At 35.3% G+C, this 26,209-nt stretch overlaps 1 protein-coding gene across 1 annotated transcript; it reads right to left on the reverse strand.

Annotated features, from left to right (window-relative positions):
- On the reverse strand, positions 1–24,754 carry LOC121298481 (RING1 and YY1-binding protein B-like). Its single transcript, XM_041225613.1, has 5 exons — positions 24,641–24,754; positions 24,037–24,162; positions 5,104–5,460; positions 4,661–4,756; positions 1–3,989 (listed from the first exon to the last, which is right to left on the reverse strand). Exons 1-5 carry the CDS (start codon positions 24,664–24,666, stop codon positions 3,737–3,739), a joined length of 858 nt encoding a protein of 285 aa, XP_041081547.1. The 5' UTR covers positions 24,667–24,754; the 3' UTR covers positions 1–3,736.
- Between the last annotated feature and the right edge of the window lie 1,455 nt (positions 24,755–26,209).

A 26,209-nucleotide genomic window follows, 5' to 3' on the forward strand; every position in this document is an offset into this window, starting at 1 on the left:
CCTATTAAGTGACTTCACATTGTTGTTTCCATTTTTTTGTCCACTAACTGTATGTTAAAAGCAACAGAAAAATTACAGTATATTCTAGTTTGGCTATAGAAAGCATTTGGGTATTATCTGTTTTTATACAAACAAAGTTAACGGTTTCACAGAAAGCTTGTAACTTTGCAATAACTAACTGAAAAAATACTCGCCTAAATGGGATCTGAGGTTATAACCTGTTTTTTTGCCATCAATATTTGGTCAGTACATTTATTCTTTATATTGTAAATTCCTATATAGGCATAATAGTGTCATGTGTTCAATTGTAAATTATGGTTAGTTGTCAGAAAATAGATGGCTATACACATGCTGTTTTCTTAATAAAATGCATCAAGAGTCCTCCAATAGAACTACCGCCTGTGTAACGTTCTTGATCTCACCAGGCACGTAAAAAAGTTTAAACTGTAAATCTGCTTTATCTTTGAACATAGGGGAAAATAAGAATCAAAACCTCATGAATTAAATAAATTTAACAATTTTATTTGTGAAAAACTACAAGCAGAATTCATAAATAGACATTTCTATTTGAAGCAGGAGAAATTATAAAGTGGCCTCTAATAACAGTCGTGCACATGCCAGTTAACATTAATATATTAACATTTTACTTGCTAGACAAACAGCAGGGCCCATTAAAAGTTCCCAAAAAACATTGAAAGACCTGGAAATTTAGACCAGCTCACAAAACCACCAATAACACTTTAGCATTTGGAGGAAAAAACAAACAAACAAAAAAAAAAAAAAAAAACAGGCTGTTGACCCTACATAATTTACAGAGCAAAAACTTCCAAAGCACTGTACAAGACATCTTTTCAGAGCAAATAAAAAATATAGCTTGTATAATACATTAACATAAAAAAATAAAAACAAGATTATGTGCTGCCAGATTTAAAAGAAGCATTCTATATATGGGTCTCCAACAAACAAAGCTTAAAAGAAATAATAAAATAATGTAACCATCTTTACACAGTAAATTAAGGTTACAAGTCATACACAAGAACAGAACTGCTTGCGCGTTAAAAACTGTTCAGCTCCATTGTCATACTCTAAATGTTGGCTTATGAACCATTTCAAGTTACATACAAGCAAAGGTTTTTTTTTTTTTTTTTTTTTTTTTTTTTTTTTTAAATATCCAGCAAATATTAAATTCAATAATTTAAGATACAATTGATACATTTTTACAAAAAGTAGATAGAGTATGGGATTTGGTAAGGCATGTGAAATGCCAGTTATGTGGATTGTGATCTGGGCTACTTTATTTCATGTCTTGCAGTGTAAATTTAAACAGTTGAGTATTTATCTTCCTGTGTACATCCTGTCATGAACATAGTTTATTTCCCATCACATCTGACCAAGCCTTGGCTTGTTCAACTGTTGTGACGACAATTTTATGGATAGAAAGATACAAAAGAAAATCATGTTGAACAACTATTTTGAATCCGTGCTTCCCCCTATGAGCATGGTTTTAAAACTACATGACACATTTATGTAATTAGCAACTACAGAGTAAATACAGGAAAGACATTACTTTCAAACAGACATTTTGTTTGGTTAGAAATTAATGACAGTTAACAAGGTTTGAAATTTAGAATAAATTTGGACAATGTTTTTGCTATCTGTGCACAAATTCAGTACAAATATTGTGTTAAAATGTGACACTTCCCCTAAGTCTCCATGGTTATATTTCACCAGTTTGGCTGTAAAGTTCTTACAGTTTATGAAGGAGGCACTACTGAAAGGCTGCTACAGAAGGTTTTGCACAAATGAACCGAGACCCAACAGCCTACAAGTAGCTGGTTATTGTACAACAAAAGATCAGCACCTTTGAAAGTAATATAGTTGGTTTAATGATTTAGGAGTCTGTTTAATTTACATGACCCTTGACAACCAGAGTACATTTTTCACTTTATATTTTTATTTATTTTTAAATTGCTAGCTGTGCAAAATATATACAGTTAAAAGTGAGATTTAGTAGGCGTTACATGTATTTTATTTTGAAGTTATCATAATGAATATTTGTATTAAGTGTTTACACTTACGTTACTAAATGAACTGGACAAGAACTGCATTTAGGTTTTTAATGGTTTTAATCCCATTTATATTTTAATTGGTTTTACATTCATTTTAAAAAACCTAGTATTTTTGTTCTGTATTTGTGCTAAACACCTATTAAATTCCTTTGGTCCTTCAATAAATAATTAGACATTTAAGTTCATCATTTAAAAAGAAAACATACTTGTATTCTTGATACAAGATGAATAAAAATGCTCCCAAAAACAAAAACAAAATAAAATCACGGCTTTTAAATGGCATAGTAAACTTAATAGTAGTAACTTAAAACTAAATGTAAATGGGACCCACGCCTTTAAGTTATTTTAGACTAAGCTAACGCAATGTTACTTCTATTCAGATATTTTTGTATCCACCTTCATTTCATTTCCAGCAGAGTTCTCAATTATGCCAAACTTAATAATCCATTCCCATATCAGATAGTTGTCCAGCTGAAACAAAGTTACTGTTTTCCACCATGGCAGATTAAGAAATTTTAGAACATAAAATGTGTGGAGTCACACAGTTTTACTCCAGAGACCTGAAAAGAAACTGGCCAACACGTGAACACGTAGATATATTTCAAAAGTTTAAAGCACGTATTTCAGTGGCTGCTCCACATACAAGGCAATTTAAATTTCAAAACAAAATGAGATCCACACAAACTGCAACAACTGCACGTCTCCTCCATCATTAGTTTTAACACATGGACTCTTCTGTTTTCTACAGAATATTCCAAGATTAGAAATTTATGCCTCCAGCTCCTCCTTTGTAAATATACAATTCCAACACAGAGGAAGAGAGAAACACACAGTGGGTGGCAAGTTGCACAGGGAACATGGACCGAAAAATGTGTTCTTCGATTGATGGATCAAACATGAAATTTGCTTCAAGAGTAAATCCCCATTGTGTTTGTCCAAATGTCTTAAAGAGTAATGTCGTGAAGACTGAGAATTGTTTTTATCCAAAGACAGGCTTATGCATCTCTTGCAAAAAATATTGTAATTTGAGCATTCATAGCCTGTTTTTTTTTGCTCAATAAGACTTTAAATAAATGGTGTTGAACACTATTAGCTTCTGGGTTTTTTTTTTTTTTTTTTTTGTAAACGGGACAGTTCGAGACATGTAACTGTTCCACGCTGGTTTTACTTCACAGTGTAGGAAGCACCAGTGTTTTAGATGTCAGATGTAAATAACTTGGTTTTAATCAAACAAACTGATTAAATAAAAAAGCATAGTTGCTAGCAGAAAAACAACCTATAAAAAAGCTGTTGAAAGGTAGGTAATCTGCAAAAGTAATAAATAAAGCCAGTAATGAAACAAGTTAAAATATATATGGGAAATTGTGCACAGTGGATTTTATAAAAAAAAAAAAAAAAAGGTAGGATCAGCCGCACATCCATTTACAAATGACTGTTAGGAAAATGATACGAAACAATGAAATACGTAAGTGTCAGGGTGCGAAATTCCTTTTTTGACCAGAATCCCACGTAAATCTGTATTCGGCTTGAACGTGTTGAGAATGGATCCAAAGAAATATCCAAATAGGTACATCCAGGAAAGGATAATAGCACATATCCAAGAAGAACACAGGTGGAAAATCTGAATTTCATACCCTGATTATTTCTGACATTTCCATGTGCAATGCTCAGTAGGATTCATCGTGTCCTGCAGACATGTGTCCTTTCGGCGTTGAGGAACGCGATGAGCCTTTGTCTGTACTTTCGGATCCTGAGCCACTCTGGTGCTGCCGTTCTGAGCCTGTGCTAGACGTCACTGTGGATGAAGACGTGGAAGAGGAACGTGTTTTTTCTTTAAAGTCTGTGATAATTACTGTGACGTTCCCCACTGTTACTGCAAGTTGCTGTGCAGTACTTCTGTCCACATTTTTCAGTTTGGGCCTGGCAGCAAGAAAAGAATTTAAATTGCAAAATTTTAATTTCCTTCTCTGTAGCAATTACAACAGACATTTCAGGCATAACAACATATCCAACAAAGTTAAACAGCTATCCTTCCACGACTAATTTATTAAATATTTTGCACAGTGTGTTTGGCTTAAGAGTTCTACTCAAAATACATTTGAAAAAAAAAAAAAAAAAAGTGTGTCCTAAAGTGCAATTTGAGTCAATTAGGTTGATGCAACAAGGGCACAGGTACATTCCAAACCATTCTGACTAGAGTTATGACTCACTCAGTTACCCTTCACTTTATAACATTTAAATTAATGAACGAAGCCACCTACATTAAATGCTATATCACTGTTGAACAGAAAAACCACAGTGTACATGTAAATGACAAGTGGTTGAAAGATAAAATCTTACTCAACCACACATGCTCATCCAAATAAAGGGCGACTTACTGCATCTGATGACAAATATACAAAATTGCTGTGAAATTAGATGGATGATGCGTGGAGATCCTAGTTTTTAAACTCACTCTATTTTAAAATGCTGTAATTAAAAGAAAGTTAGACAAACATTTGGCTAATGCCTACATCAATGTTATGTTTGCCTATTTGACTTTGTTTCTTATAGTTCTATCAAGATTTATACATAATTAAACAAATAAATACCTTGAAATGTGGGAAATGTCCGTCTTTCTTGCAGCATTTCCAGATTGTATACTGTTGACGTCACTGGGTGGGCCTTGCAGGATGTCTGCCTTGGGTCTATGAAACAGAAAAATAGTGTTATTCTTTCTGTACAGTTTATTACTGCACTTTCTGCAACATTAAATGGTAATCCTCAACAGTTCAGACCTTATACTATGGAACTATTCATTTATTTTGGTAGTTTTAAAAAAACAATTACAATATGACAGTATTTGATTTCAATTCCATAAAAGCATCCCTTGCCACAATTTATAGTATTGTTTTTTAAATTGATCTCTAAAACAGATACTAAATGAATTGCTTGTTATCTCTTTGCTATCAAGCATTTGAAACAGTTTCTGGTACAGGATGTTTTTTGGTATGTTAATATGTGAAAACAAAGCACGATCATTAGAAATACATACTTTGTCTTTTTGCTGCTAGGCTTTTTGGTCACAGCTGGGCGAATTTCTTTTTCCTTGTCAGGCCTTTCCTTCTCAAGTCTTTCTTTGTCAGGCCTTTCCTTCTCAAGTCTTTCTTTGTCAGGCCTTTCCTTCTCAAGCCTTTCTTTGTCAGGCCTTTCCTTCTCAAGCCTTTCTTTGTCAGGCAGTTCCCTCTCCGGCCGTTCCCTCTCCGGCCGTTCCCTCTCCGGCCGTTCCCTCTCCGGCCGTTCCCTCTCCGGCCGTTCAACCTTTTCTTTTTTCTCCTTTTTGGGAGGAGGAGGTGTGGCGAATTGCTGTGCAACTTGTTGTGCCACCAGTTGCGAGTTTATTCTGGGTTTCCTTTTTAAAAAAAAAAAAGAAGAAAACTTCACCCATTAGACCAGCAAAATTTCAACATGAATTTAGATTCTTTGCTTCACATCCTTATATTATCTACCCTTTTCCTAGTAAGGTACAATTCTGTTGGCAGATAACTGTACAGTACAAAGTTATACTGTAACCAAATGATATTTAGATTGCTAAACATGGTCTACAAACCATTTCCTATCAGTTTTAAAAACAAAAGGACTTTACTTCAGTCTTCAGTTACAGCATACATTAACAGTACAACTGCCACGGCAGTCATTTTGATGGTTTGAGGTTCAAATGTAAAATTTAAATTAATCTGCATGTCTGAAAGTTATGCAGTCGTCCGTTTACGACTTTTCCTAAATACATGTAAATACCCTGACTGTATTTGAAAAGCAAGATCACAAAAGATAAATTTCAATTAGACATTGCACTTCAAACCAGATCAGAGGAATTGCAAATACAGCTACTGCTAGTAGATTTCGATAGCTTCTATTGGGTGACTCATTACAGTAGACAACACTTTATTGGTATCAGGACCTTGAATACAATGACTTGGCCAAAGGATGGCTCAAGGATTGCCATCATACTGGAACATTACTGTATATTTTAGTTGAGATTCTGAAGCTACTGTACTTGTAGCTTGGGAGCTTCATCACCCATCAGCAAAACAGGTGCAACAAATCCGTCTTAAAAGTACTCTTATAAACCAGCCAAATAATCATTAAACATATCGCTCCATAGACAAGGCAAATACAATAAACTTTGGTCAGGACATAACCCAGTTAAGTTTGCAATTGTATTTAAAAAGCCAAAATACACACTTCAGATTCTTGTTGTATAGTAACAGGATTAAGCAACACTAGGCCTATGTTTACTTGATAATGCAAACCAATACAATTGAAAGTGGAATAGGGTGGCAGCAGTATTTAGCAAAGTAGTACTCGCAGCAAGAGAGAACTTTCCCAGTTGACCTGGGTCAAGTGTGCTTGAGAATTACACTATGCAGGTGAAAAGACAACAAACTCATATCGGAAGCTGTGTGGGTAGCAAGTGTCAGTTTCTACTGTACCTGGCCAGTCATACGCAATAAATGTGATTATGCAGTTATTTCAGAAAATGGTTACTTAAGCATCTACTATATGGCTGATGCAATTTCCATATGCAATTAATGCCCCACAATAACTTACTTCACTTTTTCATTACTGTGACCCTGATGAATACACACTTTTCACTTTCTGCTCACACACAAACTATAAATGGATAACACAAACAAATGACTTAAAACCTACTTGTAACACAAGTTGCACATGAACGACGTGCTCCTTTTGGGGTTCTTTACTCACGGTAGCACATTACTCATTACTAAATCAGATGTACCATCCTTATTAATAAACACACTGCTTGTACTCAGTTTCAACTGAATCACATTAAAAAATAAACATATTCCAATAAACAGATACAAAATTATGTTTTGTTTTATGGAAGTTTCCTGGTCTTAAAATATATATTTTTTAAAAGTCACTGTGATGGCACTGAGTAGCCTGTTTGTTTTGTTATTTTGATTCCGAGGTGAAGATCCCATTACAGATTTGAAAAGGCAGTCATGTTCAGTCAAAACAGTCAAATATACACCATGTTTTAATACTGCTAATTAAAAATAAAGAAATAAATAAAATTTAGGTGCCTTTACGGAAAGAATCCTAAATACAGTAACTAATAAAATAAGCCAGAGTATACACACAATTCACATACTGTACAGGGTATGGGCAAACAAAAGTAGTTGACTGGTCTGTTGAGTGGGGTCATCTTTCCTATACTGAAGCCAGTTTCACAAACCATACATGATATGTAACATATAAATCCAGTTTAATTACTCTGGCACGCTCCTGTCACTTCTTTCTCAGCAACATATGCAGAATTCATCCCTTCCTCACTGACTACCGACTGTAGCCCCCCCCTCAGCTCCCCTGCTTCCAGAGCCAGCTCCTTCTTCACCCTTGCCTGTCAGTGGTGGAACAACCTACCCACGGATATCAGGACTGCTCAGTCCCCGACCACCTTCCGACGCCTCCTCAAGACACACCTGTTCAGAGAGTATTTGTAAACCACACAACTCTCAGCTATACTGGACTGTACGACTACTTGAATCAGCTTGTACCTGCACTGAATTGCTCCATACCTTGCCGTATTCTACAACTGTTCTTAATTATAACTACTTCCTGTATCTTATATTTGACTTCTCTTATAGGTATCCGTATTCACTTTTTTTTGTAGTTGCTCTTATTTGAAATCATTCTCATCCATTTACTGTACTTACTACATGCTCATACTGGACTTTCAAATAAGCAAATATTTTTAATATAAGTTAACTGCTCTTAGTCAAACCCGTTCTTACATGTAATTAGTGATTTCTCTATTTTTTGCTCTTATTGAATTTGCTCTTTTTGCTACTGATTTTATTGTACTTTACAACTGATTTTATCTGTAATATGATACTCTGAGATATTGTGAAATGCGAATTTTGTAATGTGATACTTTATACTGTCTTTATAACAACTGTAAGTCACCCTGGATAAAGCAATCTGCTAAGAAATTAATAATAACAACAACCACCAAAAAACTTAGCTTTTGGCAAATCTGTAATAGCCAAGATGATTTCAATTATAAAATTCTATTACACTGCAAAATGACCAAATTACACACAGACAAGAATAAAACATGAGCAGCTATGCTTAGTATTACTCTGAAATCTCAAGTGTTTCCAATATATGATGGGATTTCAGCATAGAAACATGAGGGAATACATGTGCTTGGGTTTCTCTGAAAATCCTGCTCTGGAGCAGAGTGAGAATGTTTGTCGCACTTGGCAGCTTTTAGACCTCCTGTCTTCGCAGTAGGGCAGCATTCAGTTGATGAGATAATTAGTGTGGTGTCCCAGTGGCTCCGAGTCAGAACAGCTGGGGGACATGTAAAAAGGCAGCAGATAATACAAGTTGTTTAAAACAAATGCTGAAATCTCCCCTGGAAATACTCAGATACTCGTGTATAACAAAAAATGAATAAATAAATAAATAAAACATTGTTTAATTGAAAATGTTTTGTTTAATAGGGTATGGTCACATGGTACTTTGAAATATACTAATGTCACTGCATCATTTGAATGGCTTACTTTAATAATGCTTCCATTGTTGCTGTTTTTGAATGCAATTCTACATCATTTTAATGGAATGATTTAGAAGACTTAATTGTTTCAACAGTAGGTAAGCATAATGGCAATTATAAATGAAATGTGCTCAATTTGAGGGTTCACAATATTAATATCTACCAAAAAAAATCCTTCAAAACAAAATCATAAATTTTAAATAAAACAGTATGGTGAAAAGCTCAGGCAATAGTAACAGTTTATATTATACATGGTTGTGTCACTTTTTTGCACTGAATTTTAGTCAAGGCCATACACTGTATGCAAACCGGACATGGTAAAATAAAACTACACACCCTAAGCCCTCACCACCTGCAGCATTCTAAAAAGGAGAAGGCATTGAGAATCACTTGTTTCTATATACAGATAATGGAGGAGCAAGCTAGCTCCAGAACACATGCATAGCCATCTCCTGCAGGGTGGACTAAGCAAACACATAATTAGATGTGGTTTCAGCAGTGCACAACAGTACGACTGTCAAGTCAGGTTACTGAAACACCTTTTCAGTTCATTGCAGTAAATATACTACTACATGACAGACAATCAGAAACTCCTATAGAAAAGACTTCATACACAATGCAAAGTTAATTAAGAGTTAAGCTTTTCGATCTAATTAAGAGCTGAGGAAGTGCATCTAGAGCAGTGTTTTGTCATACTGCCAATTCACGCTTCCAGCAATTAATAGGAAACATCTGGCACTGGCTGGCAAGGATACTGTAAAGTAAAGGCAGACTGGATTTCAGGAGAGTATTTAAAGAACAACACTGTACTGTACACACTGGACTAAACACTGCTGCGTGATACTCAAGAATCACGTAAGTCACAGTAAATCAATTAACACTTGATTACCTTATTTAAATAGTACAAGTGCTGTAATGATTTTTGCAAAATCATTAGTTAATACCTTTTCATCAAAACAAGGCAACACTTGCTGTTTGACCTGTAATCCCTACAGTATACTTTACTATTACCCATATAACTTATAACCAGGGATCCTAGTAATCTGTTTGCTGCTAAACAACAACGCAGAAAAACAGATTTTCTATGCTGTTGAGAATTTTTTGTTTTACAATTGGAGTGAGGCAACAAGCATGCAAAGCTTTTGTTGTTTGTTTGATAACCAAATCAATATAAAGCATCAACTCTGGCAATTTTGCATTAAATTTAATAAACATACGTGTTCAATAAAACTGCTTCTGGTGTACAGAGGTCAAGGTTGAACGAGGCGCATTGTCAGTGTCACACTCATGCTGAAACGTAGCTGCTGTTTACTTCAGTATCCAGTGTGTTGTTACTACTGAACAAGCCATTTAACCCTTTCCAGTCCAACGTCGGACCCTGTCCGACATCATCAAAAAGATGTAAAGCACATGTCTTTAGTTGTTTTTTCTCCGGAAAAAGCACAGAAAACCATTCAATGGCCGAGTGAGACTGATAGAAGCCAAATGAAGCCGAAAAAAGGGGGGGGGGGGGGGGGACACACAGAGATTAGATGGGCACAAACAAAGGAGATAGCTGCTTCGCATCCAGCGCTCAAAGAATATCAGACATTTGCAGAGCTTTTTGAGATGTTATTGTAATAAAATAATGACTTGGATCGCATTATTGAGGAGTTTGGTGATAAAACGAGTGATCAGGAGAGCATTTACCAGTATGCACGTCTATAAAGAGGAATTTGAAATACAGCGAACAAGGAGTGGGGCGTAGCTGGAGATGCAGTACTGATGTCATTTTGCCATGCAATGCATTTTAAACCTGTTTTACTCTGAAAAAAAAAAAAATTAAACAGGGTGTGAGAAAATAAATTAGACCTGATGCACTGATGCAAGCGCTGAATAAAGGGACTGCAAAGGGTTAAAGATGCTGAAAACTATAAAAATCACCCCTAATGAGCAGGTTAATTAGTTTGACAATAGCCATCCAGGTGACAATGACTAATCTCAGAGATCAACAAATATGACTACTATTTTTGTATTATTACTACACAGACATATTTGTAATGTTTAAAGTAAAATGGTAAGTTTGTTTATATTATTGATTGAGGGCAATGGTGAGCTTGTAAACTTCCTTAGAATTTAAAAAGGGTTAAATATTATTCAATAGTACTTTGTGTATCGTATAATGTGACGGGGGGAAACTCAGTTTTAGCCTTTTATATTAATTGTGGAATAACTGTTTTTTTTTTTTTTTGAACCTGAGAATCTGTTTTCTCCTTACATTTTAGTGGTTAAACTCTGCTTGACGAGGAATCTGTACCGTATTTGGCAGAAATCATTCCCTCCTCCACTGAGGTTTAACAAAAGGCAAAAGACACAAAATACAATTTAAATCGGTGCGACTCACAAACCAAATGCTTTAATTTGACATGATGCAACCCATTCTGGGTTAGATTGCTTTCTCTTACAAATATTACAGTGCAATAATGGTATTAACTTGCACTATACAGCAGGTTGCTGTACAGTAGCGTAATGCTTCCTCGTTGCTGCATGTAGACATGTTGTATTGCATGATTGTGAAATGTCTTCAGAGAATTTATCAAAAAACAATTCTGTGCATGTAAACAGCGGATATTACTCTTCATGCATGAGCTTAGATTGATGTAGTAGATATCAAGCTGATCCTTCCTACAGTATCCAGTTAAACCACGATGCCAGTATATCATTCCAAGCACCTGCACTTAGTCAGTCTGTAGTCAAAAAGTTTCACATGGGTGCCAAACCAGCCTCTCATTACCCAATTCACTTAATATCCACAATCGAAAGCGAACTCCTTCATTTTCCACGGACTAGAGTGTACACAGAAGACTAATGTGCAGATTATTGTGATTTATAATGCTTTCTTTCTCCTGGCTAAATGATGTGCACTTGGCTGTGTGCCTGACCCACAACACATGTGGAATTATCAGCCAAACGCAATGTGTCATCTGCAGTGTTTCAGGCTTAAGAAAAAGCTAAAATGATTCCCGCTTAGCAACACAGCTTCAACCCTCTGAAGCTGAAGCTGCTGTATAGTAGAGCTGTGCATTGTCAATCTGATAGAAAACCTTACTATACAACTAAATTGAGACCATTCAGGTGGTGATTTGGATACTTAATTTACTGAAGTGAATTAAACAGTTATTAGATTGTGATCAACAGGATTCATCAACATGAATAGATTGGAAATAATCACATTTATGAGAAGGCTACAGTACCTTTGTGCAAGATTTCTATCAGTTCTCTACTTTTAAATGCAGAATCCCATTCACCTAAAAAATAGTTCCCCTTTGGGCAGGGTGGTAGAAAACCATAATGTTTTGCCCATGCATATAATTCTCTTTAAAAGTGCAGTATGAGATTAAATGGCACTTCTATATTTAAATAGGAGATACGCAAGGTGGCAGGCAAAGCTAGTGATCCAAATGTTATTTATGCATCTGTTGTGTCTAGGCTTGCTTCTGTTATTTTTTTTAATTTTTTTTTTATAGCAAGACACATTCTTGATCACCCATAGACAACATCACTTATTTATAACTGGGTTGGCTGAGCTTGGACGGCTCGTGCATTTTGTCATCTTTGTGCGTTTGAGTGTTTGTCATTTACCCAATTAGGCTACCCAGCTGCATATTTAGGCTAAATAAAATATTAACTTATGCATCTGACCATATAGGCTAGATTTTTTAAAGGTTACTTTCAGTTAGTACTGTATTAGGTTAAATGTTTTACAGTACATAAATCCTTTTAGTGCTATATTGAGTGTACAGTATTTGTTGCAGAACTAACTAAAACACAGAAAAACTATTCTGGGACATTGTTCCTGAATCAGCATTTCATTTTTTGCAAATGAAAAGCCACTTCACTGTAGAAAATTAGCCAGCCTTAAATTTTTTTGAATGATCATGACCTCTTCTAATAAGCTTAATGTTAAATGTGTAACAGGCTCAGCAGAAATTGCATAGTTCTCTTTAAAAGAGAAAATGTTCTACTACTCTATGAGCTTCATGAATAATACTCAAACGATGACTTATTTTTCAAATACCCCCTCAGTGATACATTTTACTGATAATATACATTAAACAATCAGGGCATGAAGCCTGCTTTACAGCTCAAATCAATATCTTCGAACACATTCGCATATGAAATCAAAACATGAATGAAAAGGCAAGTTTAAAATGACTATGGCAAACTGCATAATTCCAGGTAATAACTTTTTTCGATCAACAGCATAAGATCAAACACTTCATTTAAGAGCAGACCACAGGAAACTCCCAATTAACTGGGCTGCTTTTTCAAGTACTGTGTATTTTAGAGGACCAACAGTTACTCACTGCCAGATACACTCAATGTACAGTGCTACAGTAGGGCGGAGAAGAATCTTCAGTAGGCTTCTGTGACTGCTAAACAGTCTATACAAGTCATTCATAATAATTTCAAATTTTTTATGTTAAGTATTCAAAAATACCTAATTTTCTAATTGTAATTAGCTCCTTAATAAAATGCGTGTGCTATTAAAAAAAAAAAAAGAAAAAGCATCTTTACTGAACTAAATTATACTAGACTACAGTACTGTATGTACTACAATATATTCAAATGACAAAACCAAATATTACAAAAAACACAAGGCCAAGCTCTCTTGATTTTTAAAGTGTCAGGGCAGCCCTATAGTATATGGTAATCTGAACTCAGAATGACCTTTTTCAAATATATGTTTAACGCAAAGGGCCAGACAGTGTTATCACTAGAGTTAAAAGCCTTGCAAACTTTTAGAAGTGCAGTTTCTCTCATTTCCATCATGCTCACTCACGCAAGAAATTAATTCATGTCAGTTCTGATTCTGGGGCTATTGAGTCCCTCAACACACACTGTTCTAAATTCTTTTATGAAATTAGATGCACCTATCTTTATTCCAAGGAGAATTACAGATCACTACTGACCATTGGAATGAGGATATTCATTGGGAGTTTAACCCTTTATATACAGTACCTATATACTACTTTCCAGAGCTTTCTTCTGTTGCTTCCTCTAGCTTCAAAGTAACAATTAGTATGCTAGGAGAGAAGCCAAAGCATAAACAACTCCAGATGGGTTCAGTTTTAACCTGGTGGGGATAAAAAGGCTATTTGAAAACAGCTTATTTAACTACCCTTAGCAGGATGTCTTAAGAACAATCAAAAGAATTATCTTAACCTTTTAACCAAACAAAGGGCGACATGCTGAAAAGAAAAGGGCTTGACCCCATGAAGGTCAAATTCTCAGACACAGCTTTTGGATATCTTCTAAATCCCAGTGGAACAATACATGCTGGCCAAGACCTCTAGGTTTACAGTACATGCTCTTTGGGCCTACTGTAGACATACCACTCATTACTTAAATGAAAAAAAAAAAAAAAAGAATTATGTATTGAATGAAGATTAGGTTTTTTTTGTTTTGTTTTTTTAAATTCCAGTGCTAAATAGTCTCAAATCTGTCAACATGTACAGTATAACTCAGCTTTTAAGGCAGTTAAATTATGCTGCCACCAAAATAATGGCAGATTGGAGGGGAACCTTGTGTATGAGGAAATATTACTCGTTTTGGTGCTTTTATACATTTAAACAATTGAAATTGGCATATGTAATTTACCCAAAACATTATTATTATTATTATTATTATTATTATTATTATTATTATTATTATTATTTTTTTTATTATTAATAATAATAATAATAATAACAACACTATGTAACACAATTTTTGTTCCTGGGTAGTAAGTGTTATTTCCTAATTGCTTATGCCTCAAAAGTATAGAAAATGGCTATTATTCCCCACAAACTTTGCTTTTGTGACCAGGACAGTGATATTTTGAAATTTACCTATTTCCAATGAGAAAACGGCCTTTTCGTTCACATAAAGTCAGAAAAAAACAACATATGAATCCAAATTAACATGTATTTATACTAAAGTAATACAAAAATGACTACAAAAGATTTAGAAGTGAGTAGTTTTATGAGATTTACGATTATACTGTAAATCACTTTCACGAATCAGCTCCCAAATGTAGTCTCATGTTCTCGTTATACTGTCCTTGGTAGCGGCGTTCAAAGTCCAGTATATCCTGGTGGAAGCGCTCGCCTTGCTCCTCCGAGTACGCTCCCATGTTCTCCTTGAATTTATCAAGATGAGCGTCAAGGATATGGACTTTGAGGGACATCCTACAGCCCATTGTGCCGTAGTTCTTCACCAGAGTCACAACCAGCTCCACGTAGTTTTCGGCCTTGTGATTGCCCAGGAAGCCCCGAACCGCTGCGACAAAGCTGTTCCAAGCCGCTTTCTCCTTACTAGTGAGTTTCTTGGGGAATTCATTGCACTCCAGGATCTTCTTTATCTGTGGTCTGACGAAGACACCGGCTTTGACCTTTGCCTCAGACAGCTTAGGGAAGAAGTCTTGAAGGTACTTGAAGGCTGCCGACTCCTGATCTAGAGCTCTGACAAATTGTTTCATAAGGCACAATTTGATGTGCAGTGGTGGCATCAGCAACTTCCGGGGGTCCACCAGTGGCTCCCACTTGACGTTGTTCCTCCCCACAGAGAACATGGTCCGCTGTGGCCAGTCCCACCTGTGGTAGTGCGCCTTGGTGTCCCTGCTGTTCCAAAGGCAAAGATAGCAGGGAAACTTGGTAAAACCGCCTTGGAGACCCATCAGGAATGCCACCATTGCAGCCTCTTGATGCCATCTCAGAAAAATGCAGATATGTATCCACTTAGGCAGCTGGAACTAAACTGAACTGGTGGGCTTAAGGCCCCTGTATTTATACTACTATTTATATTACCGGAAAGTTCTAGAAGTTACTCCAAGTTTATTCAGCACTGAATCTATCTGGAATGTTCTGGAAAATAGGTAAATTTCAAAATATCACTGTCCTGGTCACAAAAGCAAAGTTTGTGGGAAGTAATAGCCATTTTCTATACTTTTGAGGCATAAGCAATTAGGAAATAACACTTACTACCCAGGAACCAAAAAAATAAATAATTGTTACACGGTGTAATAAACAACAACAACAATAATAATTCTTTATTTTTATATAGCACCTTTCATAGTGGACCACCATCGCAAAGTGCTTTACCATATGAGACTAGGGTGTGTGAAATATGCATCAGCTACAGAGTCACTTACATCTCACCCGAAAGACAGAGCACAAAGAGGTTAATTGACTTGCTCAGTCACAATGAGTGGAGAACGGGGACCTCCTGGTTATAAACCTGTTTCTTTAATCACTGGACCACATAGCATCCTACATTATTTGCATGTTTGCTCATGACTTCCCCTGATCTGAAACACAAAGTACCCCCCTTGTTACAGGTTATAACAAATCAGCTTGCAAAGAGTTAATTATTGGACAATTTGCACAACTACTAATGGAATTAGGTCAGGGTCATTCTGCAATACATAGAAGTTGTAGTGGTTTTATTTTCAACTCCAACCTCTCATGTCAGTGTTTAAACTACCAGACAATAACTACTGATAATCAGAAAACAAGAAATCTGAGTGGTGAAGGGTCTCTCAATTTCAGACCATTTAACTTACTTTTTGGAAACCTTTATCCAAACATTGTAATGAAGCCTGGATTTTGTTTGTAAAACTATGGTTTAAAAAAATCAAATAAATAAATATTTACAACAATGTGTTTCATGTTAATGTGTCAATGTATTTCCCGAACACTCAATGAAATCCATGCTAAATAGTTAAAAGCTGAAGCCTGGTGTAAAAATACATCTGGTTTAGGCACATATGCAAATGTTAAAACAAAGGAGTATTATATATGCTATACATTTCCTGCAGTACATGATGTAACTAACAGCAAAGCCCCCCCAAAAAATTATATATAGAGAACACCCCTAGGGAAGCAAGCAAAGTGTTCTTATAGCAGAAGTGTTCTCTAAGAAAGAGTTAGCCATCAGACACAATATGAATAAATAAAATGGCTTGAGCCCCATATTATTTTAATTTAATTGAAACAAATACAAGTAATTTGAGATTTATTTAAGCTACTCAAGATAAATTCATTAATCCTTCACCTAATAGTTCTACCCTTGAAATTGGAGCCTCTCATTGCTGTTATGACTTCTTACATTTCTTTAAAAAATAAAATACTAGACATCAGAAATGGGATTCCACAGCCACCTTCTATTAAGGAGGACTCCAGCACAATTTTACCAACTACACTTATTAAGGCTACTGTGGGAGCTTTTTCTCTGATAGCTTACAGGAACTGACTGAGCTAGTTCAACATAAGAGCTACTGCATGCTCTCTTGATCCTACACCTGCAAAACTATTAAAAGATGTTCTTGGTGCTATTAATACCCACATTTTAAAAATTCTAAAAGGTTAACTTTCCTCCGATATAGTTCCCTCAGCACTTAAGGTAGCTATTGGAAAAGCCTATGCTTAAGAAACACAATTTGGACCCTACAGTCCTCAATAACTATAGGCCAATCTCCAACATACCATTCTTAAATAAGGTTCTAGAGAGAGTTGCTGCAATTCAATCACAACAATTTCTAACTCTTAACAGTATATTCGAGAAGTTTCAGTTGGGTTTTCGTGCTGCATATAGCACCGAGATGGCTCTTGTCAGAGTTGTGAATGATCTGCTGATAAGCTCTGACTCTGGCTATCCATCAGTTTTAATTTTTCTAGATCCAAGTGCTGCCTTTGATACTGTAGACCATTCCATCCTACTGACTCACCCTGAAAGCATAATGGGACTGTCTGGCCTTGTCCTATCCTGGTTCAAATCTTATCTTTCTGTTTCAGTTTCTCTCTATTGGAGGAAATCAGCATTAGTATTGGAAAAAATCAGAATTAGTGGAAGCTGTCTGTGGTGTACCACAGGGCTCCATTCTATGTCCTTTGTTGTTTTTATTATATATGCTACCATTGGCTGACATTATCCGCAGACACAGAGTGAACTTCCAGTGTTACGCTGATAATACCCAACTATATTTGTTCCTAAAGCCATGAATTTCTTCTGCCTGGGTGTTATTAGCCACTCACCTTAAAGCACTGGATGCCACAGAATTTTCTAATGTTGAATTCAGATAAAACCGAGGTTATGCTAGTGGGCTCACAGAACCAACTAAAAAGAAACGTGGGATTAAATGAGCTTGACCCTTGCAGTCTCTCACCAAAACTTAAACTACAAATTATGAGATCTTTGATCCTGATCTATCATTTGAGACTCATATTCGGGAAGTTACTAAAGTATCTTTTTACCATTTGAGAAATGTGGCCAAATTTAGACCAATATTTTCTGTAACTGATGCGGCGAGACTATTGTAATGCAGTTTTTTTCTGGCATCCCAAAACGTGTGGTATCCCGCTTGCAGCTTATTCAGAACAGCGCCGCTAAAATTCTGGCTAGAAACCAGGAAAAGTGAATAAATTACCCCTGTTTTGGCCTCTACACTGGCTCACTGTGCAGTATAGAATTGATTTTAAGATTTTGCTGTTAACTTATGAGGCCCTGAATGGATTAGCACCTAGTTATTTGCAGGAGCTACTGACCCTGTATCTTCCAAACCACACTCTGAGATCACAGGATGCAGGACTGCTGGTTATTCCTAGGGTCAACAAGAGGAAGGGCTTTTTCCTGTAGAGCTCCTAAATTATGGAATTAGTTTATTAGGGAAGCTTGGGCCGTTACAATTTTCAAGTCAAGACTAAAAATGCAGTTTATAAAATGCCTCTCTTATCTTAGTGGGTTTCAGTGTCATTTTAAAATTGCTGCTTTTGTGTTGTATATACTGCTTAAATCTGTATTTAAATGGGCAGTCATATGTGTGACATGCTGTACAAATGTATTGTACAGTGCTTTGCGATACTTGTATACAAAGCGCTATATAAATGCAATAAAATAAATAAAAACACACACATGTATGAAATTAACTGAATAAGTAAAAGCAAAGCAATAGGCAAGTGTATGTTAATAAAACTAGAATAATAAAGAAACAGACAAACTAACGTTAATAAAACTAAAGCAAAAGAACATGGTTAAAAAGCTTAAAATTGCTGTGTACTATAAAATTAGTTGGTGGGTGTGTTTTGGTCTATCACAATGGCAGAGGCAAAAATAATGGGCGTTACTTAGGGTTAACTTAATGTTAATAAACTGTATACTAAATCAACACAGCACCCCTACACATTTTACAAAATGCAGCAGCAATGTACAAGAAATGCCCAACATTTAACAGAATGGTGAAGCAACTCACCAGAATGGGAAACACCAAATCACTAGGCGACTTTTGTCCGATTCAGGTTTTTTTCAAGAACTCGAACAATTTTCAACTTTGTGTAGCAAGAGAAACAGCGGCGCATTTGATAATGATGAGGTGCATATGTGGAAATCAGAATACAAAATAATTCAAAGACTTAATAAAGCAATATCCCTCAAGAGACACTCATGATGACAAGTTGCTTTTTTACAAAACAGTACTGTATCCACTGTGAACAACAAGCAATGGTTTGAAATACAGTATGTATTTCAAAAATCCATGAAAATTGATCATAACCATTGAAGAATCAGAATTTAACAACAGACAAGCAGCCTCCAGTTACAACATCATAACATGATGAATTTAGCATGGTGCCAGACTAGCTTTTACTTTGTTCTACCCCTTAAATTCTTCATATGTATCTGTCGGGGAAAAAAATCTTAAATATAAAATCTGCTATATATTACATATATATATATATATATATATATATATATATATATATATATATATATATATATATATATATATATATATATATATATATATATATATATATATATAATTTATGTATATACTATTGACAAGACTGTATGTCACCACATGTAAAAAGCAACAGCCCTTAAGTCAGAATGCCATGTCAATGCCAATACATCAGTCTAATTTAATATAGGCAAATTTTTTTTTTTTAGTGGGTCTTTTTCTGTTATAATTTACCGTAGATTTTAGTAGCTTTCCATGTAGAATGTATTATACTGGGCTATTTTTCCCATCAAGGTAAAAAACTGTTTAAGGATAAATTATGATTTTATTGCACTACTGCATTGGAAGGTTTCACTTTTTAAATGTATTAAAGTGATCCTTGTTGCAAAACATCCACGTCATAGAACCGCAGTAAAAGCACTACTTCACAGACCTCATCCTGTATTAGTATTTCACAGCAATACCTCCCCCCTTCTTGGAGTAATGATGTGCTCCATCCTCCTATCCCCAGGAGATCACTGGCTGACTGAGTCCATCACAGTGCTGCCGTCCATCAAAACACAGCCTCTCTTTTCACAATCCTAGCAAGAGAATACAGCTCTTCTGTGCACTCTCACACATGCAGGGAAAATGCCATTACATAAAATGAGCAGTAAAAATGTACATCCTCTCTCCGGTTACAATTTAGAGAGTAGCTAAAGCATACATACTCATCTAGACAGCATTGGAATTTATTCTTAATGCTTTTGAGAATAAACCCATTTCCTTTTTCTGCAAACAATCAAATGCCTCCACTCATCAGCAATCAGTGTTAATCTAAGACATCTTAGCCTGATAAGCATTCATTTGGAACTTTTAATATGCTGTAATACTTTAAACAATAGTAGCATATATGCTTTGTGCAGAGTAACCTTATGCTGTCCCTATAAACCCAAGACAATTTAAACCAGAGAAAGTGTTATGTTAATATAAACATAGCTGCATGTAGATTACGTAGAAGCCAGACAGTTCTTTGAATGTAAGATTCATTTGAAACAAAAGATAGGTATGAAGGTATTCAAGTCCCAAGTCTTGCCCATATCTGTAGACAGGTATGACACATTTAAAACAGATCAATCATTATGTATGTGTCACCAAGGATTACAGGACCACAAACCTTTTAGGTTTGGGAGTCTGGAGATTGTCATGTTAGGCATCTCAATAAAATTACTTCTAACATTAAGTCAGGGCTTAATAACAGTGCAAAAAAAATGCAGCCTATATATAATTAACATTTTGACTTTACATTATAATGTCAGCTGACACAAAGTAACTTCTTTACTCCCCCTCTGCTCCAACGTATGGAGACTGTCGATGGCAAAGGAAGCTGCTGCTGAAAACCATGGACCGCTATATGAAACTGATTAGCGTGGTCAGCATCAAGTACAGTTAGGAAGAACAGGACTTACATGCCTATCATCCAGTATTGGTCGCCTATACTAAATGCTTCCCACCACTGCTGTAAATTGTTTGTAAGTTGTAATTAAGTTTTTGCAGCTTGTGAATTTTAATGTTCATGCCACAGAGGTTCTCCCTCACAATACAATTACACAGAGATACTTTAAGTACATTAAGATTTTCATATGACCTTTGCTTCCAGGTATGACTCAACTGAACAAAACAAGTACAAATATTATGAAGTGAAACCAGTACAAATCTGAAAGTTACTCTGTATAATCACTAGGGCTGCTCCAATCAACAGATTAAATCGAGCCGATTAATCAACTGATGAATTGATCGCAGATTCATTTTTTCACAATTTAAAATCGAGCAGAATTTTTAAAAAAAATGTCATGTTATAAAATGTCACATATCCGTCCTGATCCGAGTTTCAACGTCAGTTATGTGGACAGCGCCAATGCAAAAGGCTACAGCAAGTGTGTTTACAACTTAAAATAAAAAGACAGATGTCTCTCTTCACTGCTGGAAAGGGCGTTAATAGGAATAAAATAGCACACGATTTCAGAATTGGTAAGAGTGACGGGTGATGTCATTCTTTGACAGTAAACAACGAAACGCTCCAGCGCATTATGTAAGCACTTGTACAGTTGTGTGCAATTTAACTTCTGTGTTATACTTTAAAGTTTTAGACTTAAATTTGAGCAAATGAAAACAACCTGAGATTGATTGTTTTTTACGTTTGATTTATTGTAAACCCGCAATGCACTTGTAAATTACCCAACAATAATGCAAATCTGTAGTGCACTAATAGGCCAACTGAGTTTATTTCTAAACAGTGGGTTTACATTTAAATTAGCGATCTTTTCAATGCTGAAACGGGAGTTACTAGGAATAAAATAGCATAAGATTTCGGAATTGCAATGCGCCGCTGTAACAGATAAAAAAAAAAGCTGCATCAGAGATAGTATACGTGACTACTGTATGGTATACATTTATATACCGTATATAAACAAAGTTTGCATTGGATGCCGATAGTTTCTTTGGATACAAACAAGAAAATGCTCCAACGCATTAACGTAAGCGCACAACGCAACGTCTGTGTTCCACTTGTATTCTATTAATGTCTAGTATTTTTCATTTATTTATTTATTTATTTATTTATTAAGTATTACTGTGTATGACTCGCTTTAAGACACTTACCTTTATTTTAACATATGCATCGATTAACCTATAATGCCCATAAATTATCCGATCAAATATGTTAATCGAGTGACAGCCCTAATAGTAATGCCTCATGTTTATACCTAGATGGAGTGAGGTAACTGGAAGCAAGTCATTAAACTGTTAAGCCCACTTACGCCAATTCTCCATCTGCTAATGCCAGAATTACAGTAAACAAACTTTTTTATATATCAGCTGTTTTGCTTCAGTCATTTATGAAAAAAAAAAAAAAGAAAATCTCATAGATTCTGCAAGGCGATAAGACTTTCTGAAGTGTTTCCCCTCCCCACACATGTGCGTCAGCCAACAGTCATAACACAACCACACATGAAACAATTCATACATGGGAATTATTAAATTAGGTTATAAATTACTCAGAGCACCTCCCACATAGAATGATGCGCACCAACTCCCTTAATGCCATTCATAAATGTATCGCAAAATGGCCAATTGTTTACTGATGTAATATTCTGCTATACTATTCCATTAGCTTAGCCAGGTGAAAATGTGTAAAACCAACTGCAATACCTGAACACAATATTTACGTAAGAATATTAAACAGCCTTTATATATTAAAAAGACCTTTTAAAATGGTTGAACCTACAGTGATACTACAAATTCCTTACAACAGGTTCCCAAGTTAGCGTTATTTATTTGAACAGTATTTGAAACTTTTTTTTTTGTTTTTGTCTTTAATTCTGTAACTTAGGTACAGTAGAATATTGCCTATTCAAATTCTAAACTGGCCAAGTTTTATTCTCCATTTGACAAATCAATATATAATATGCCACGCAGATATAACTTACAGTTGACTTGTATACAATTCAAAAGTTATTTATAAAAAATACATTTTAAAAAAGCATTAATATTAAGTTAATGTATCAGTGAAGAACTTATGAATGTGGGTCTCCCTCTACAGTATGAATCAGAACCTTGTATTAGCACTCATTGAACACACATCTGTCTTATGGGGGAAAAACAAAACACTGCATTACTCTAGACCTTGTTTCATTATAAAGAGGGTCTAATCTTACACGAATTACCCAAACAATTAGTAGTGAAAAATACATTATTCTTGTAATGTATGTTAATTAAGAAACAATCATATATAATGTTACTTTCACATTCATAAAAGGGTACTGTGATGTTTGCTATGACCAGTAATTACTGTCCAAGGCCTTTTCCTAAGAAAAACAAATATCTTTAATATGCCTATACCATGCATAAGTCATTGATCAATGTTATTAAAAGCTGAACCTGCTCTGACTGGTACCCACCCCACAGATAGCCAGGAGGAATAGGTTCAAATGTCTGCAACTCAGTTGTTCCTCTTGGTCATTGTGCTAGCTGATTTATTTATTTATTTATTTTTTTAACATTATAAAAAATAGTATATATTTTACATTTGTTTCAAATCTTAACATTCACTCCTTACCTATTGCCAATGTCACCCACTTAAGATACTTATCAAAATGTACTGTATTTTATCAGTCTAAAAACTAAACCTTGCCACAACAGAAATGCATTACAAAATATATAAACAAGCTGCATTATTCAGCAATCCTAAATTCCATGATTTATTTATTTATTTAAAACATTCAACTCTGGGATTTAAGAAGAGATTTAAAATTCTACAATAAACGTTGATAGGATGGGCAAAACACCTTTTTTTAAAATAAATAAATAAATAAATAAAAACCTGACTATTGATCATTGCGTAAAACAACCCAGCAACTATAAGTATGCATTCAAATTACACTAGCTAAAGTATTAACCACACTAACAAAACATACATGTACACTAATATGCTGGTACTGTAGAGGTGCCAGCAATCTCATAAATCAACAAGTCAAAGATCACATAGCAGACTTGAATACGTTGTATAAATATAATTTAATTACAAACGTTTATTTTTAAACCATAGCTTACAATTAATGTATTTTCGTATACTGTAAAAAAACACAACACAACAACAACAAAAAACATACCTAGTGGATGTGCCTTTTCTGACATCACAGATGCTGCATTTGAAGGCTTCAGCGCTGTTCCTAAAGGTGCAGACACTACAATCCCAAAATCCGTCGTCTGCCGCAGGTTTGGCTTGTCTTTTTGGCCTTGGGAATTTAACAAAATACCGGGTAAATAAAAAGCACTCCTGGACATGAAACTCAGTAACACTGGACTTTTATCAACATATTAAATTAATAAACTCATGTCAAAAAAAAAAAAAAACAATAAACTACATATACACATATCTCATCCATGTTCTCCCTTTGTCGATTTAAATCGAACCCGAAAACGACCTTCCGCGACTGTGTTTTAATTAACCTGTACTGTAAACCCATTTCAGTTAACGAATACCAGGCGTATCCCTTGCAAATTTCCCTTTGTCTGAAAGTGACTAGAGAGTAGAGAGAATGAGCCCAGCCGCCATAGCTGCACTATAGAGATTAGCACTGGCACAGAAAAAAAAACAGAAAGGGAGAGACAATCCTTGAGAAAACATCCGAAAATCGACACATTACCGGCATGAAATTAACTCAAAACCCGCATAAAACGACAAATGACCGTCTGAGCTAAAAGGTTTAGTACCTTGTTGGGCTTTTCTTGTCGCCCATGATCAGGAATTTGTCTTCCAAAAGAAGAAAAGGGTTTCGTTGCTAACAGTGTGTAGAGTATCCAGTTAGTGCTGCTGCTGAGGCTGCCTGCCAGTCTCACATTCACTGACCGACTCGAGCAGGGCAAGGCTCCTGCGCACCGCGTGACTATCAACCGACCAATCACCGGCCGCCTCGGTTTAAAAGTCTGGTAAGAATATGAGAAAAGGTAACCTAGATTTGCAAAAGGTGTGGGGTCAATTGCACCACGAAAAATGTGTTTGAGGGTGTTTGGGGGTGTTTGGGGGGTTTGGATGAGCAACCTAACTGATTAGCAACTGCAGTGCTGTCGTGAAGAATAAAGCAGAGGCACTGGTAGTAAATGGGTATTAGTTGGCTACAGTTGGTTTGCTAGGCAGTTCAAAGTTTGGTCCCTCTCAATGTTATACTGTATGCATATTTTCAGAGACTTCTCCCTGTTCCATTTTTCTTTTCTGACAGTTAAAATAACTCAAGATAGAGTTAGTTTATTTACAGTAACACTTTATCCAAGATATACTAATTTTGTTTTCTCTCCTTAATACTGTATACTTATTTCTGCATAACATGATTTCCTTATGAATGCAAACCTTCATATATTTTATTACCTCTTATGAAGAAATACATAAACACACATACCCAGTTTATCTGCCTGCACACTTTAGTTTTCATTTAAGAAACAGCTTTGATTAAGCTAACATCTCATGGCAGAGAAATACTGTAGCAATGTTTTTAGTAAGATTAGACGCCTGCATATAATAATAATAATAATAATAATAATAATAATAATAAATAATAATAATAATAATAATAATAATACAAGTTACAAGATCAACAGACACACAAGATGGTTAAAGTGTTTTCCAAGTTTGGTCAATCAATTTTTGTGTATACCCAACAGTGTCACATGCCTCTCACATATGTAAATATGTAACCTATATTAATGCATGGGCTGTTGTTTACTATAGCTGTGTTCCGCAAACTGGAGCATGCATTTGCAAACATTCCTTCAGAATAGTGTATTTGCTTTTTCGGTGACAGTATTGATACTTGTTGTCCTCCTATATTATGCTGGAACAGAAGTGCATTCATATTAAGGTTAGCAATTGTTTTTAATACACTGTATTAAATCCATAACCAAAAGGTTAAGAGACAGATTAAACAGGTCTGGGTGGGTTTTTCCACTTTGGCATTACAGTGGAAAGTAGAAATTTAAGAAACCAATTTGATAGCATTTTCGTTGACTAAACCTATTTATTTTTCTTTTTTTTCCCGAAAGGTTATACTATTTTACCTCATGTGTGTTTTGTACCTGTTTAAATAAATAACTATTAGCATTAGTAACATTATTAATGATAAGAAGAGGTAAGCAAATTGATTTTAAAATCTTGCTTACCACTATTTGCATAATGTTAAGGGTGAATGTATAAAGAAAGATCAGGCACTGCAATATAAATTAAGAGGTGTTAAGATTGTAGTAACACATAAGCAAATGTGTTATATAGTAGATATTTAGCATAGAGAC

This window comes from Polyodon spathula, chromosome 23 (genome assembly GCF_017654505.1).
Source record: "Polyodon spathula isolate WHYD16114869_AA chromosome 23, ASM1765450v1, whole genome shotgun sequence".
Classification (NCBI taxonomy): domain Eukaryota; kingdom Metazoa; phylum Chordata; class Actinopteri; order Acipenseriformes; family Polyodontidae; genus Polyodon; species Polyodon spathula.